General features: G+C 52.5%; 1 protein-coding gene across 2 annotated transcripts; it reads right to left on the bottom strand.

Moving 5' to 3' along the window:
• Positions 1–211: 211 nt before the first annotated feature.
• NOBOX (NOBOX oogenesis homeobox) lies at positions 212–7,059 on the bottom strand. Of its 2 annotated transcripts, XM_088832911.1 has the most exons (8): positions 7,017–7,059; positions 4,096–4,644; positions 3,597–3,703; positions 3,184–3,293; positions 2,634–2,707; positions 2,205–2,436; positions 1,392–1,693; positions 212–507 (listed from the first exon to the last, which is right to left on the bottom strand). In XM_088832911.1, exons 1-8 carry the CDS (start codon positions 7,057–7,059, stop codon positions 212–214), a joined length of 1,713 nt encoding a protein of 570 aa, XP_088689037.1. The 2 variants fall into 2 exon arrangements, with proteins under 2 accessions (XP_088689037.1, XP_088689041.1); XM_088832915.1 differs by lacking the exons at positions 2,205–2,436; positions 2,634–2,707 and having other exon boundaries at positions 7,035–7,059.
• Between the last annotated feature and the right edge of the window lie 8,879 nt (positions 7,060–15,938).

Below are 15,938 nucleotides of genomic sequence, written 5' to 3' on the forward strand. Positions count from 1 at the left end.
AGAGGTGACACAGGCCCCCACTCCATTTCTTCAGGCCCACCATGCACAAGTGTGGGGAAAGGATGGACGGGGCCAGGCCTCTTCCTTCTCAAATCAGCATTTGGCACAATGAGCCCTGGAGTCCAGTCTCTCCTTCAACTTCGAGCCCCATCTCCTCGGGGTGCTCCAGCCATCTCCGGCAGGACGGCCGCTTGGTTCTTCGGCCCCACGATTAGGGGCCATGGCTACCCTTGTCTTCTTCCTCGGGGGCCGGGGGCCGCTCCCCTGGGGCGGCCAGTGGTTCCTCCTGGGCCTGGCTGAGCGGGGGTCTTCCCGCTGCAGGCGGGGTGCTCTCGGGCATCTGGGCGAGGCCCGGGGAAGGCGGCCTACCCGAAGCCTGCGCGTAGGGGGTGGCAAACAGGTCCAGGAAGCAGCCGTCCCCTCCCGGGGGGCCCCCCAGAGCCTGTGGACAGAAGGCACTGGGGAACGGCAAGTCTGGCAGGCAGGGGTCGGCCCAGGGCACCGTACCTGTGGGCCAAAGCACACAGCACAGAGCGCGCGGCATGAAGGGGCCCCAGCGCGGTCTTGTGACAGAGCCCCTCCCTGCCCCACAGGGACATGGGTCAGGACCCCCAGTGGGTCTCCCCTCACGACCAGGTAACCCCTCCCCGTGTCGCGAGGGCCTGGGGTTGGGCACAGTGACAGTGCACTGCGGGCTGGGCTGGGCGGGAGGAGCCGGGACCCGGAGGCTTTCTCCCCTTCTGCTTCTGAGCCTCCTAGGGCAGTGACTCCGGGATCTCCGGGGGCCAGGTGGCCCCTCGGACACTCCCATCAGCTGCCAGCTACTCTGCAACGAGTGCTTCACGCCCATCATTCCTAGTCCTCACCAAGCCCTCAAAGAGATGGGAATGGTATTCCCACTTCAGAATCCAGGACGCTCAGAACTAGTGACGACTGAGCTGGACTCCATGCTTGGCTTTGCCTCCCTCCAAAGCTCGCTATCTTGGAGAAGGAAATGGCACCCCACTCCAGTACTCTTGCCTGGAAAATTCCATGGATGGAGGAGCCTGGTAGGGCTCCATGGGGTCACTAAGAGTTGGACACGACTGAGCGACTTCACTTTCACTTTTCCCTTTCATGCATTGGAGAAGGAAATGGCAACCCACTCCAGTGTTCTTGCCTGGAGAATCCCATGGACGGAGGGGCCTGATGGGCTACAGTCTCTGGGGTTGCAAAGAATCGGACACAACTAAGCAACTAACACACGCACAAAGCTCTCTCTTACTCTGCTCTGAAACCTCCAGGAAACCGGAGGACGAAGAGGTTCACCAAGACAGCCTCCATCTTGGAGCTCTCTCCCCCTCACCCTCCTCAAACACTGGGGGGGCCCTTCTCTTCCATCCCCGACTCACCCACGCTCCCGCCCGGCGGCTGCAGCAGGACAGGCCCCGACGGAGGGCCTGGGAAATAGCCCTGGGATGAGCCCCCGCCGGGGCCACAGGACAAGGCAAAGAGAGGGTCTTCAGGCAGTGGCGGAGTCAGTGAACTGGGCAAGGGGAAGGGGTGCAGGCATGGAAACTGGGGCTGCGGGTGTTGGAAGAACTGGGTCTGTGGCGCCTGGGAGAAGGGGAACGGTCCTGGCTGGCTGCTGCTGGGTTGGCATTCCTGGGGCTCCAGATCCTCTAAGAATGAGCAGGCAGCAGGTGGGGTGATGCTGTGGGGACAGAGGAGAGCTTCCTGAGGCTCCGATGGTTTCATTCCTACCACGCCCTTCCCCCCACCTGCCTCTCCACAAACCCCAGGCCTGCTGCAGCCTCCTCTTCCTGCTCCAGCCCCTCACCCTCTCCTCCTCCACGCTGTGATGTCCTGATCCTTCCCCTCCCCATCCCCTCACCCTACAACCCTCAGTACATTTACTAACTCCTTGCTTCTCTCGGGGCTTCCCTGGTGGCGCAGACAGTAAAGAATCATCTGCAATGCAGAAGACCCAGGTTTGATCCCTGGGTCAGGAAGATCCCTGGAGGATGGAACTGCAACCCACTCCAGTATTCTTGTCTGGGGTAGGGGGATAAAACCCCATCTCTCAGTTACCCTCTCCCCCCCCAAGCTCCATCCATCTTTCCTCCTTCTGTGCCTCAGAATAGCTCAGGATAGCTCAGATAGAATAGCTCAGAATAGCTCAGGATAGCTCAGTACGGCGCCCCCGTGAAGTGGCAGACAAGTACCTTGTTCCCCACAACCCACAAGGGCCATCCTTGTGGCTGCTGTCACTGCCCAGGGTATCCAGCAGCAGCGGCATCAGCTGTGGGGCGTGGACAGGGCCGAGGGGAAAGGGAAGATTGGCTCTTCGGACAGGTGGGGGACTGAAGAGTGGGGGCGTCACAGGCCTTCCCTGGGGGCCCTCATTCTGCAGGTTTGGGCCCAGAGTCTGGTCAGACGTCAGCAGCATGGACGGCTCTGGGAACAGAAGTCCACAGGGGGTTGTGAGAGTAAGAAAACGGGGAAGGGGCGCAGCCTTGGCAGTGCTGGAGGGGGTCAGAGTGCAAGGGGCCCCGCTGAACAAAACCGTGGAGAGCTCTGGCCACTCCCAGGTCTTCCAAGAAAGAGCCCTCTGCTGTATTCCCCAGACAACCCTCAGAAGGGGGTCGGCTCACCTGGAAGGGAATCCTGAGGGAGGGTCCCAGGCTCCAGGTTTGCGAACTCAGTAGGTGGCAGCTCGGCCACAGAGCTGGAGGCAGACGGATTGGAGACTGCAGGTCAAGGGGTCCCTGGTCTATGACCGGGGCTTCCATGCAGGGAAAGGGACCTACACATCCAAGCTCTGTCTCCCTGCGAGGCACTGGCAACTCCCAACCCCACCTGGTCCAAATCCCTCTAAATATCAGCCAACAACTCTGGCTCGGACGGTAAAGAAGCCACCTGAGATTGGGAGACCCAGGTTCGATCCCTGGGTCAGGAAGAGCCCCTGAGAAGGGAATGGCCTCCCGCTCTAGTATTCTTGCCTGGGACATCCCACGGACAGAGGAGCCTGGTAGGTTACAGTCCTGGGGTTGCAGAGAGGTGAACATGGCTAACTGACTCGCACACACATACCCCATCATGTGCCCAGCCTTCCAGCACCTTCCCCCTTCTAGACCCCGGGATCCCAGCTTAGACCCCACGTCCTGCCCACGGGGAGGGGCCGAGAAGAGGAGAAAGTCTTACCTGCACTGGTTGCTGGCGGGGGCAGGGGTAGGGGCGGGACCGGCAGGTGCATCCTTACTCTCCTTCCCATTTATTTTTCGCCACTTGGCCCGGCGATTCTGGAACCACACCTATAGGGGAAGAGATACCTGAAGAGCTTGAGGAACAGGGCAGAGCCTGAGGCTCCATGATGCTGTGACTGAGGAGGTCCCTGCACCACTCAGACTGGCATGAAGGGTTCATCTAGATGGGGTCTGAGTCACTTTCCTGTATCATCTAATGCTGCGGCTGGGTGGAAACAGGCAAGAACACAGCCCTTGCTGAGGCCTCGCTCCAGCCCGCTGGGGAGCTGCTGAGTACTTGCTAAGCTCCCCCAGAGTCCCGGCACATGGACCCCCCTCCATCCCCAGACCGGGGGAGTCAGCACCCTTTACCATGATGCGCTGGGGGGTGACCCCCACCGTCTGGGCAATCTCCCGGCGCTTATCGCTGTCTGGATAGTGGTCGTCTTGGAAGAGCCTTTCTAGCTCCTCCAGCTGGTCTGGAAGAAGAAAGCACTGGCTTTGATGATGAACACCAGTGATGAGGAAGCAGAGAAGAAACACACGCCTTCCAGGCGGGACCACTGTCCCCAACCCAAGGGCCTCCTACAGCCTGGTGGCTAAGTTCCCCCAGTGGGCTGGGGCCTTCTCTAGCTCAGGCTTTGTGGCAGGAAGCTGCGTGGTGGTTACTTTCCTGTTTCTTCCATGTTCCGATAAGAAAACACAACCTTTCCCTCAGAGGGTCAGAAGTCATGGCCCTGCAGAGGCCAAGAGAAGTTCCAGGCAAGGGGACGCATGAGCTAACTGCACTGCTGTCTCCTGGGGCCATGTTCTCTGTCGGGTCCACCTTTCCCCAGAGTCCCTCAGGTTTCCTCTCATATCAGGGACTTACCCGAGCGGTACAGGGTGCGGGTCTTTTTCCGGACCTGGCAGGTCACTTGCGGGGACCTCTTCTCCTGCTCCATGTTTTGGCTGTTCTGGGCCAGTGTGTTGAGGAGGTTGGCCACATGGCAGGACCCCCGGCCTAACCCACAAGGCACCGGGTTGTACGTGGCCCGAGCCGGGTTAGCGCTGCTAGGAGATGCCGTCGAGGCCGGACCCACAGCGCCAGGCTTCTTCTGCTCGCCGGCAGCTGGAGAGTAGAGCCTCTTCCCCGGCCTCCCCTCTGTCCCTGGGAAGGGAGGCCCTTGCCCCTGAGGCTGGGGTCTAGGCGAGGCCAGGCTCCTGTCTTCATGGAGAGCCCCTGGGCTGGGGCGCTGGCAGGTTCTTCCAGCCCCAGCCCCTTCCCCAGGGGCCTCTGATGGCCGCTTCTCCCCAGAGATGGTGCAGGAAAGGGGCACGTCCTTGCCTGGAGCATCCTGAGTGTGGGGGGCTGACCTCTGCAGGGCTTCCTCCTCTTCCTCCAGCCTGGCAGCAGGGGACTTGCCTCCACCCCCCTGGCCTGTGCAAAGACAGCACCCTGACTTCAGCCCAGGAGAAGGAAGAGCCTGGCTCAGGAGGATGTGCTTCCTGGTCTGCAACTAGTATCCTGTTTGACCTTAAGCTTTCACTTGTCTACTTAGCAAACGCAGTAACAGTTCCAGGCATACCTTCCTAACTCGGCTACTGTGAGGATCACATGAGGGAATCCTTCTTGCCTGGAGAGTTCCATGGACAGAGAAGCCTAGAAGGCTACAGTCCACTGGGTCACAAAGAGTCAGACACGACTGAGCTACTAACACATATGTACATACAGAGCTTGGAAAAGCGAAAGCACACAGATGCTACCGAGAGGGGTCTGAGCTCGTGAACCTAGATGGTGGGGGAGCAATCCTAATTTGAGGGAACTCGTCTGCCTGCAATGCGGGAGACCTGGGTTCGATCCCTGGGTCGGGAAGTTCCCCTGGAGAAGGAAATGGCAACCCACTCCAGTATTCTTGCCTGGAGAATCCCATGGATGGAGGAGCCTGGTGGGCTACAGTCCACGGGGTCGCAAAGAGTCAGACATGACTGAGCACAACCCACTACTCCCTGGGAGTTCCCAGTTTTCTCCCAGACACCTGGATTGTGAGTCTAAGATGGAGACTCTACAGCTGATCAGACGGGATCCCAGTCCTGCTCCGGACACAGCATCAGGGCTCAGAGCAGGGACACGGCAGAACTGAGTGGTGTCCGGGGGCCCAGACAAGAACATCAAAGGGGAGCTAACAGGAATGTCTACCCTCATTTCCCACAGAACTGACCCTCTCCTCACTGACCATCCTCACCCGTATACACACCCTCATCCCCTCCCTGCAAAGCGGGACCTCAGCCAAGGGCCTGAAGCCCAGGCCAGCCCCCCTTTTACAGGTATGGAAGGGTGACCTGACAGGCACTAAAGGTTCCCATCACTCAGCCTCCAGCTTGTCTGTCCTTTTCTGAGCGATGACTGATTCATCAGGAGTTTACCAGGTCCTGAGCATGGAGCTAAGCACCTTTCAGAGATCAGTCCGGTCTGCATTTAATCCCTGTGAGGAAGGCATAGGCATCTCTCCCTCTAACAGATGAAGAAATGCGGATGGCAGAGTTCAGTGACTTGCCCAAACTCACAGCAGAGGGCTCTTGTTCACTAGACGGAGCCCTTCCAAGGGTCACCAACCTGCCCCTCATTTCCCTCCCAGCTTATTCATAACCTCCAGAACTCTCTCAGGTCAAGGTGCTGCTGTGTTATTTCTTACAAAACTGGAATATTTTTATTAAAAAAAATTTTTTTTTTAATATTTTTAAGTGAATGCTCACTGGTGTTTTGTTTTGGCCCCCACAGCATGTGGGATCTTGGTTCCTCCACTAGGGGTCTACCCAGGCCCCCTGCATTGGAAGCGCCAAGTCTTAACCTCTGGACCATCAGGGAAGTTTCCAAGAGCAAGTTTTTCTGGTTTTTTTTTTTGTTTGTTTGTTTGTTAATGAAAGTTGCATGAGATCGACTAGCTTAAGGAACAGCTTTCTAACAACATGTAAAGAAAGATGCAGGTCACAGGCTAAGGTGCTTTGTCAGATTGTTTCGTGGTGTACAAGCTGGTGACCAGGGTTTGCAGGCTTCTACTCCATAACTAAGCCGAGAGGCTGGATAAGGAAATGCGGAAGAAGGGACAGATTGGTTTTACAGTAATTTTGGAGCACTGGAATCTAGCAAACCTGGTACACAGTAGGTGGTCACTGAAGGCAATGGATCAGAGTGATAGCTTTCCTGAAGTGGCTCAGCAGTAAAGAATCCGCCTGCCAGTGCAAGAGACCCGGCTTCAACCCTGAGTCAGGGAGACCTACTGGAGAAGGGACGGCACTCCCTTGCCCGGAGTGTCCTTCCCTGGAGAATTCCATGGACAGAAGAGCCTGGCAGGCTACAGTTCATGGGGTCGCAAAGAGTAGGACATGACTGAGTGGCTGAAGAATAACAAATCAGGGTGATAGGCCCTGGTAAGAAAGGTGATGGGTCTTGGAACCTAGAACAGCAGAGCCTCAACCCAGCTTTCCTCCTCTGCGTGTAGAGAGATCAGTTCAGTTCAGTCGCTCAGTCGTGTCCGACTCTCCGCGACCCCATGAATCACAGCACGCCAGGCCTCCCTGTCCATCACCAACTCCCGGAGTTCACTCAGACTCATGTCCACAGAGTTGGTGATGCCATCCAGCCATCTCATTCTCTGTCGTCGTAGAGAGATCAGAACCCCAAAAAGGAAGGGTGCTGTGGGTGGGTTCCCTGGCCCGCGACACCCCCTTGAATCCCCCTCAGCGCCCAGCCTCGACCCTCCCGAGCTCTCGAGGCCTGGCCGCTGGGCCCCCGGGCTCCCGCGCACTCACCCCGCAACTCCGGGCCGCGCTCCCGCTCCCGGGTGGGCTCCATGGCCTGGACTCCCGCTTGGGGCCGCCGGCCGCCTAAAGAAGCCTCGCGCGCGGGCAGGTGTGCGTGCGCGAGGCCCGCCCGGGAGGGCGGCACGCGGGGCAGCTGCAGGGCGCCGGCCCGGGGGCCACGCTGCGGCCCGCCCCGCCGCGGCCGAGAGGGCCGGGGGCGCTGCACGCGGGGCCCGCGTCCGGGAGGCGGCGGTCAGCAGCGCCCACCAGCTCTGGCCTTGGCGCTGGGCTCCGGGGCGGCTTGCGCCTTGGAGACGGAGTCCTTCCTTGGGAACCGGGGAAGGCGACTGAGGGAGTCACTTATCCTGGGAGCCCCAGACCACTGCTCCACTGAGGCTCCCCCAAGCCTAAGCCCCCAAACCCCGTGCCGACCGGAAGGTTCCCTAGAGCCCCGAGCTAGAAGAAGCCAGGCCACAGGGCGAAGTCTACACGCCTCGGATGGGCACCGTGGCAGGAGCCCCGGAGGCCACGCGTGCTGCTCAAAGTTTTGGTCTCGGTTTTCACGGGCTTGAGACCACCGAAAACGAGCGGGGCGGCGGGCACAGAAGAGACATCCTACAGGCGTGCTCTTTGTGACTTTTCATTCACGGAAGGTTTCTTGCCTTCTTTATTTAAGAATTTAAAATTCTCATGGCGGCGTCCTCCCATCTGACATTGAGTGGGAGGCGATGGCCAAATTGAAACAGGTGCTGGGGTGGGGGTGGGGGGCCGTCCAGGACCGAATCCAGGTGATTTGCTTTTAGGATTGAAAAGACTCTGGACAGAGCGTGCTTTCAGGCTGTAATCACCTGTTGGTATGTTTTTTTCTGCGTCTTAAATTCTTTTGAGGTGCTTCACCTATACATGTGAAGTTTGGAAAGCTGGCAGTTCTAAAATATACACATATGAGCAAGTTCATTTTGTGACAACAGGATCAAAATTCCAGGCCCTCTGGTGTTTCATTCTGACTCCAGTAAGAGCAATATCCTCAGGTAAATAAGCAGTTTAGAGGTTGGGTCCAGTTTCAGCTAGAAATCCGGGCCGTGTGAGCAAGAGAGAGAGGGCAGCTAAGTGGCTTCGTTTGTGAAAAGTCACCGTTTGGTGACATGGTGGTAAATGGAATACAGTAATCTGCTTGATTAAACATTTATAGGACACTGTGTGGCAGGCCTAGTGCAGAAGCTGGCGGAGAGGGGATTAGAACAACGACACAAGAGAAGGAACAGGGTCCTTCCACAGGGAGGTCAGTGGTGGGTTAGAAGGATGCACAGAGAAGCAGGAAGCGCTGCTGGACTGGGATTGGGGGTGGGGCCAGGAAAGGCCTTCATGGCGGGGGTAACACAGATCTGTGAGCTGCAGGTTAAGGGAGAGGTATTGCTACTGTGTCACCGCCCTGCGGTAACCCCGGCCTGCCTGTGTGATCAAAACCAAGCTCCCTGACCGGGAGAGGAGACGTCTGAGGGCTGGTCCCTTTCTCTGAAGCCTCAGCTCGCCTGCTGCCCACACCCACGTGTCCCAACTTTATTGTCTCTTTTGACCTTGTGATTTTCAAGGAGCCTTTGCTGAAACCCCTTGGATCAGAATTTCTCTGGGAATTTGTTTAAAATGTAGCTTCCAGGCCCCATTCCCAGACCTTTTAATTGGTCTGTCCAGAGAGGCATCTGCAAAGGGTAACGAGCCTCTCAGCTGACTCCCATTCCCATTCGAGTTTGAGACTGGCGGTAGATCTGCAAAAACAAAGTCAACTGAAACCATCCTGGGGATGGGAGTGGGGCAAGTGGGTAGTGCGGGGTCTTTGTGAGGGAAGGACCTTTTGTCCTGTACTGAGGTGTCTGCTGTAATGCAGAATTAATCTCTTAATATTAGGTTATCCTGTCTCATTAAATTAAGAATAAATCATCCTTCCCCGCCATCATTTATGTTGCATTTTCTCTCTGGTTGCCCTCTGCCTGGGTGAAGGTCAGAAGAGCAAAGACTCAATTACCCATCAGCTGGCTGCCACCCTTGCACAAAACTTGGAAAAATATGAGGTCTAATTGTATAAAAGGATTTGCTCTGAGGCTTAAGGAATTGACGATATTGGCATTTTCTCTCTCTTTTTTTTTAGAGTTTGTGATTTTATTAATAATCCTTTGGCCAAAAGTGAAAATACAGATTGAAGGAAGATGTTGGCATTTTCTAAATACACAAGTGATTGAATTTGTTAGGCTTGGGCAATGACATTCAGGAAATTGAAGTTCTCTTTCTTTTTCTTTCTTCTTCTTCTTTCCACTTTTCCTTCAGTAATATTCTTGCCTTGCTGTTTTATGACTTTTCAAAAATGGTATGGTTTTGTTTGTTAATTTACATGAATATTTGATTTAGTTACTGTAAGTGAATTTAGTCTAAGAAGACTTGGGAGTGTGTCTTGATGTGTTTGGTTGAGAAGGGAGTGTTTTTATAATATATGCTGTGAAGAGTTCCATCTTTCACAGAGAAGCTTCAAGGGAAGAAGGGAGAGAAGGGGGACTGCTCTTTATTGGGAGGGCAAAAAATTTCTATTTTGGGTACTTGGAAATATTTCTAAGTCTGGTGTTCATTGGAAGGACTGATGCTGAGGCTGAAACTCCAATACTTTGGCCACCTCATGCGAAGAGTTGACTCATTGGAAAAGACCCTGATGCTGGAAGGGATTGGGGGCAGGAGGAGAAGGGGATGACAGAGGATGAGATGGCTGGATGGCATCACTGATTCAATGGACATGAGTTTGAGTGAACTCTGGGAGCTGGTGATGGACAGGGAGGCCTGGCGTGCTGTGATTCATGGGGTTGCAAAGAGTCGGACACGACTGAACTGAACTCTTGGTATAAGGCATCTTCATGATCTTTAGGCAAGTTCATGTATGTAACCTCGTTTAGAAGGAAGGGTTTTCTTTTGGGGTAGGGGAGGGGGTTGTCCTTAGTTTTCAGAGCCAATCTGAAAACCACCTCCTGTACCCTTTTAGGAAGAGCCATTTATTCCAACATCTTTTCTTCTCCTTGATAGGAGAATAACAACAAAAAGGAAGAGGTCTGATGCTACTAAAGAATATAATTAATCTTTTTTGTTTGTTTGTTTTTGTGGAGTTAACCATACAGTTAGTTTGCTGCTGCTGCTAAGTCGCTTCAGTCGTGTCCGACTCTGTGCGACCCTATGGACAGCAGCCCACCAGGCTCCTCTATCCACAGCAAGAATACTGGAGTGGGTTGCCATTTCCTTCTCCCACAGTTAGTTTAAACATGTGAAAAAAGCATTATCTGTCCTTCCTCCCTCCTTTTCTATAATGAGGAAAATAACCAGTAGAAGGCGGTTGACTGAGAAAAGTTTTCAAAGCAGAAACATGAGGTAATTCATTCTTGGCCTCCATGCCTCCACGGGAGTACAGGGCAACAAGTCATTGGAAGTCCTGAGACCAGAGGCAAGAGTACGGTTGTGAAAGGCAGAAATCTGAACAGGCCCTAGGTCAGGAGCTCTCGGTCCCCGCAAACACAGGAGGTCAGGGCCCCAGGAAACAACCAGGAGGACAGCACCACCCAAGGCGGAGGAGGGCAAAGGGGAGCAGGATGTCCTGAGCCTGAAGAAGGCACATGGCTGGACGATCAGATGAATGCCGTGGGCTCACTGCAACAAAGCTGAGGGTGGCCATGGCCGGGGGAGACACTGGGGGCTGCTAGAGTGTCTGCGGAGCTGCTTTGCTTCAGAAACCCCAGGAAAGGCTGCTTGGAGGTTGCTGGTGATGGACATTGAGAACACCTGGCTTAGAGCAGAACTTGCCCCAGCAGTGAGAAAACAGGTTCTGGCATGAATGCTCCTGATCACTTCTAATCCCCATGCCCCAGACTATCCAGGTTTTCTGCATCTAACAAGAATAGTGAGCCTGTCTAAGCAGTGTGGTTGCTGCTGCTCGTTTTTAACTAGGCCATGTTCATAATAAGGGGCTTCCCAGGTGGCTCAGACGGTTAAAAAACAAACAAACAAACACCTGTCAGCGCAAGAGATGCCGGTTCGATCCCTGGGTCGGGAAGGTCCCCTGGAGAAAGAAATGGCAACCCACTCCAATATTCTTGCCTGGGAAATTCCATGGACCGAGGAGCCTGGAAGGCTACAGTCCATGGGGTTGCAAAGAGTCAGACATGACATAGTGAATGAACAACGACAACTCATAATATATCACCATGGCTGGCTTGTGTTTTTGTAATTTGCAAAACGCTTTCCCTTCCATGCGAATCCCCTCCCGATGCACCTGTTATAGAAGTAGACGGTCTCCTTTCTGCTCCCTTCTGCCCTTCTCCAGGATTGCAAAGCTGGGTGCTCACTAGAGCCTGGCATTCGAACTTGCCTCAAAGCCCGGCCCCGACCTTCCCTCAGGCTGCATCTGTGTCTTCCTTCTCGGCGTCTCCCCCGACCCACACCCCAGCTCCTGTCTCCTCACAGTCTCCTCTGGCTCTAACCCTCTCAACCTGCCCTGAATGGCCCTCACCTTCTCATGCCTCAAGGCCACAGATCACATCGTTTATAGGCCTGGGACATCCTCCAGTCCCTTCTGGCAAAGTCTTACACTTCAAAGCCCAACCCGCCTATTCTCTTTCCTGGGAAGCCTATCTTGGCTTTCCAGCGCCAGAAGGAACTGCTGCTTCCTGCGTGCTCCCACTGTGCCGTGTTTACAACGATGTATTACATCACCTAACCCAGGCTCACCAGAGGAGAATTCTGTGACCTCTCCACCAGCTGCTGAGTTCTTACGCCTGAACAAACATCTGTTCACACCAGGTGCTTCCTACCTGCTCTACAGATATCAGCTCCCTGAATTTTCACAACCCCAGAAGGTTCTGTCCTTAGCCCCATTTTACCACGAAGCAACTGACAGAGCTTATGTGCTTTGCCAAAGGTCACAGAGCTGGTAAGCGGCACACCCAAGAGCCGAACCCTGTTAGTCTGGTTCCTGCCTATACTTGTAACCACTGGGCTTTCCTGTTTATTTCATTTATATCTGTGTCAAGATCCTCCCAGGCTTGGCATGGCGGCTTGCACACGGGGATCAATAATTGTTCATTGATCAGAAATTGATCATCATTGCCAGGAGTTAGAGAGCAGAGGAGGGAGGGAGGTGGCTGTTCCTGGGCAGGGGAGCAGCACTGATGGAGCTGTTCTGAATCTTGACCATGGTGGTTGCTGCATGAGTCTACGCTGAGATAAAATGGCATAGAACTAAACAGAGTTGGGGGTTTCCCTGGTGGCTCAGGTGGTAAAGAGTCTGCCTGCAATGCAGGAGACCCGGGTTCGCTCCCTGGGTTGGGAAGATGCCCTGGAAAAGGGAATGGCAACCCATTCCAGTATCCTTGCCTGGAGAATCCTATGGACAGAGGAGACCGAGAGGCTCCAGTCCATGGGATCACAAAGAGTCGGACACGACTGGGTGACACACACTAAACAGAGTTGACCCTGGAACAGCATGAGTTTCAGCTGCTCAAGTTCGTAAATGTGCAGATTTTTTTAAAAAATAATACTGTAGAATTACATGATCCATAGTGTATTAGCAGATGTGGAACCTCACATAGGGAAAAGCCACAGATACAGAGGCCGATTATAAGTTGTGCATGGATTTTCGACTGTGCAGAGGATTTCAACTGACCTCTGCATTGTTGAAGGGTCAAATATATATGGGACTCGCCAGGCAAGAATACTGGAATGGGTTGCCATTTCCTTCTCCAGGGGATCTTCCCGATCCAGGGATCGAACTCAGACTTTGCAGGCAGATACTTTACTGTCTGAGCCACCGGGGAAGCCAGGTCCAGGCAAGAACACCTGAGAGGGTTGCAATTTCCTTCTCCAAGGGATCTTCCCAGGAATCCAACCCAGGTCTCCTACATTTCAGGCAGATTCTTTACCAACTGAGCTACGAGGGAAGCCCCAAGTATATATACATATATATGCAAATGAATGTGTGTAAAAACAGGTGAAATCTAAGGTCTGTGGATTATAACAATATCAGTTTCCTGGTGTGATTTTATACTATAGTTATGCAGGATGTTACCACTGGGGCAAAGGAATATGGGATCTCTCTGTATGATTTCTTAACACTTCCTGTGAAACTATAATTATTTCTCTGATGTCCGGGTGTAGGGTCATGGCTCCCAGGAGAAGGTGCTCTGCCAGGAGCCCTCAGGGTTCAGAAAGAGAACTCTGCCTTCTGGCCAGAGTGAGTTCGTTACTGTTCTTCTCTTGTTTTCAGGACATGGACTCGTGTCCACCTGGGCTTTGATGCCTTCATGGTCTCCTGTGACCTGGTTTCCCACCCCCTCCAGAGCCAGTGAATCATGTGAAAGGTGAGGTCACATGATGGTCAGCAGGTTCCTCTGTGCTTTAGGGCACCAAGCTTTAAGGTTCACTAACATTAGAGTGACAGTTCCAGCTCTTTGGATCTGAGCTCTCAGATGTGCTGCTCCAAGGCCCATTTGGTTTGGGCTCACCAGCAGGAGCAAGCACTGTTGACTTTCAGACTTTTCAAGCTTAACCTTATTTTCAGACGGGACCCAATTCCTGCCCGAAAACCTGTGACGCCCCCAAGCCTCCCCCTCTCTGTTATCAGTCACGCAGTTGGAATCATCCTCGATTCTGTGCTCTCCCTCACAGCTTTCGTATGAGCTGCTAGAAAGTTTCAGACCATTCAACCTCCAAAGCCTTTAACTTTGCATCTCAAAGTTTTTAACCTCTCTCCATCATCACCGATCCAAGCCCCTCTCCTCTCTGGCCTGTTCTTGAGTGACAGCTTCCTAAATGCATCTCCTGTCTCCAGTCCTATACCACTGTAATCCATTCTCCACAGACTGGCTATGGAGACAGTCTTAACATGAAAATTGCCATATGTGACTCTGCTGTTTATATGCTTTAACAATTTCCCACGGTACTGGGAGGAAAATAAAATCATCTTACCAAAGCCCTGCACGATCTGGCTCCTGCTTCATCTCAGGTCCTTCAAGCATCTTAGACGTACTACGTTCTTCTGTCTCAAGGTCTTTACATATCCTGTTCCCTTGCCTGCAAACCCTCCCGGTGGTTTTTATGGCTGATTCCTACCCAGGAACACTTGGCTGAAGTGTTATTTCTCCATGCAGAGTCCTTTGGCCACATTATCTACCTAACACCTACCTCCTAATATTTTCTCTGTTTTTATTACTATTCTTAACACAACATGTAATTATACTTTAGTTTACAGACTGTCTCCTCTACAGTATCTTGAGCTCCCCGGGTACTGAAACTACTGGTTTGTTTCACCAGTATAAATCTATGTAAACAGCAGCCCTGGCGTGGTGGCTGACTTACACATGTTAGCTATTTGGCTAATGAGTGTGTGTGTGTGTGTTAGCTATTTGGCTAATGAGTGTGTGTGTGTGTGTGTTAGCTATTTGGCTAATGAGTGTGTGTGTGTGTGTGTGTGTGTGTTAGCTATTTGGCTAATGAGTGTGTGTGTGTGTGTGTGCGCGCTCATATGCTCAGTCGTGTCCAACTCTTTTGCAGCCCCGTGGACTGTAGCCCGCCAAGTTCCTCTGTCCATGGAATTTTTCAGGCAAAAATGCTGGAGTGGGTTGTCATTTTCTCCTCCAGGGAATCTTGCCAACTCAGCAGTCAAATCCAAGTTAAATCTCCTGCATTGGCAGGCAGATTCTTTACCACTAGCAGCACCTGGGAAGACAGATGAATGGATGAATAAAAATATGGGTTTTTGTTGTTTTCATTTTTAGTTGGAAGGGAGAAAAAGATGATCAGATTCATGGTACAGATTGCAGTTTCTGGTAATTCATAACCTGATATGTAACACGATTCCATTAAGTTGGAATGCTTCCTGAAAGTGTTGGCCATTTTGAGAAATGAGGAAACCAGAACCCAAGGATAAAACGTGGCATCTTAGTGCTTGTTGTAAGGAACACAGTGAGACTTGGCCTGCCTCTTTGGTACCGTCCATATTCATCAGAGGCCATGGCTTTTCAGAGAGAAAGCAAAAGCCAGAGCTACAGCTTGTTAGAGCTTGTTCAGTCTTCAGAAAAAGACACAAGCAACTTTATATTTAGAGTGGGTGTTTTATAGACCACATATAGGTGGATCTTGTTTTTTTAATCCAATATGACAGTCTTAGCCCTAATTGTTTAAGATGTTTAGACCACTTATACAATACATCATTCACAAGTAATGATTGTTAATATGGTTGGGTTTAGATCTACCCTCTTGCTGCTGTTTTCTATTATCACATCTGTTCTTGCTTCCTCTTTTTATGCCTTATTTTTGAGCTCAGTTCAGTCTCTCAGCCAATGTCCAACTTTTTGTAACCCCATGGACTGCAGCACACCAGGCTTCCCTGTCCATCACCAACTCCTTTAGCTTACTCAAACTCATGTCCATTGAGTCGGTGATGCCATCCAACCATCTCATCCTCTGTCATCCCCTCCTCCTCCTGCCTTCAGTCTTGCCCAGCCTCAGGGTCTTTTCCAGTGAGTCAATACTTCGCATCAGGTGGTCAAAGTATCTGAGCTTCAGCATCAGTCCTTTCAATGAATATTCAGGACTGATTTCCTTTATGATTGACTGGTTTGATCTCGTTGCAGTCCAAGGGACTCTGAAGAGTCTTCTCCAACACCACAGTTCAAAGGCATCAATTCTTTGGCACTCAGCTTTCTTTACAGTGCAACTCTCATATGCATACATGACCACTGGAAAAGTCATAGCTTTGACTAGACAGACTTTTGTTGGCAAAGTAATGTTTCTGCTTTTTAAAATGCTGTCTACCTCAAGATTGCTTTGGCTCTTCGAGGTTTTTTGTATTTCCATACAAATTGTGAGATTATTTGTTCTACCTCTGTGAAAAATATCGTTGGTAGC

The sequence above is a fragment of the Moschus berezovskii genome, chromosome 3, assembly GCF_049115385.1.
Source record: "Moschus berezovskii isolate FMDL1 chromosome 3, NW_MosBer_1.0, whole genome shotgun sequence".
Taxonomy (NCBI): domain Eukaryota; kingdom Metazoa; phylum Chordata; class Mammalia; order Artiodactyla; family Moschidae; genus Moschus; species Moschus berezovskii.

What these genes read in the sequence shown, in the direction of transcription:
- NOBOX (XM_088832911.1), bottom strand. Translation starts at nt 7,059, where the DNA reads ATGGAGCCCACCCGGGAGCGGGAGCGCGGCCCGGAGTTGCGGG. An exon ending in CCGCACCCTGTACCGCTCGG is followed by an intron (nt 3,704 to 4,095) that starts GTAAGTCCCTGA and finishes TTCTTCTTCCAG; the next exon opens with ACCAGCTGGAGGAGCTAGAA. An exon ending in CCCGCCAGCAACCAGTGCAG is followed by an intron (nt 2,708 to 3,183) that starts GTAAGACTTTCT and finishes GTCTGCCTCCAG; the next exon opens with CTCTGTGGCCGAGCTGCCAC.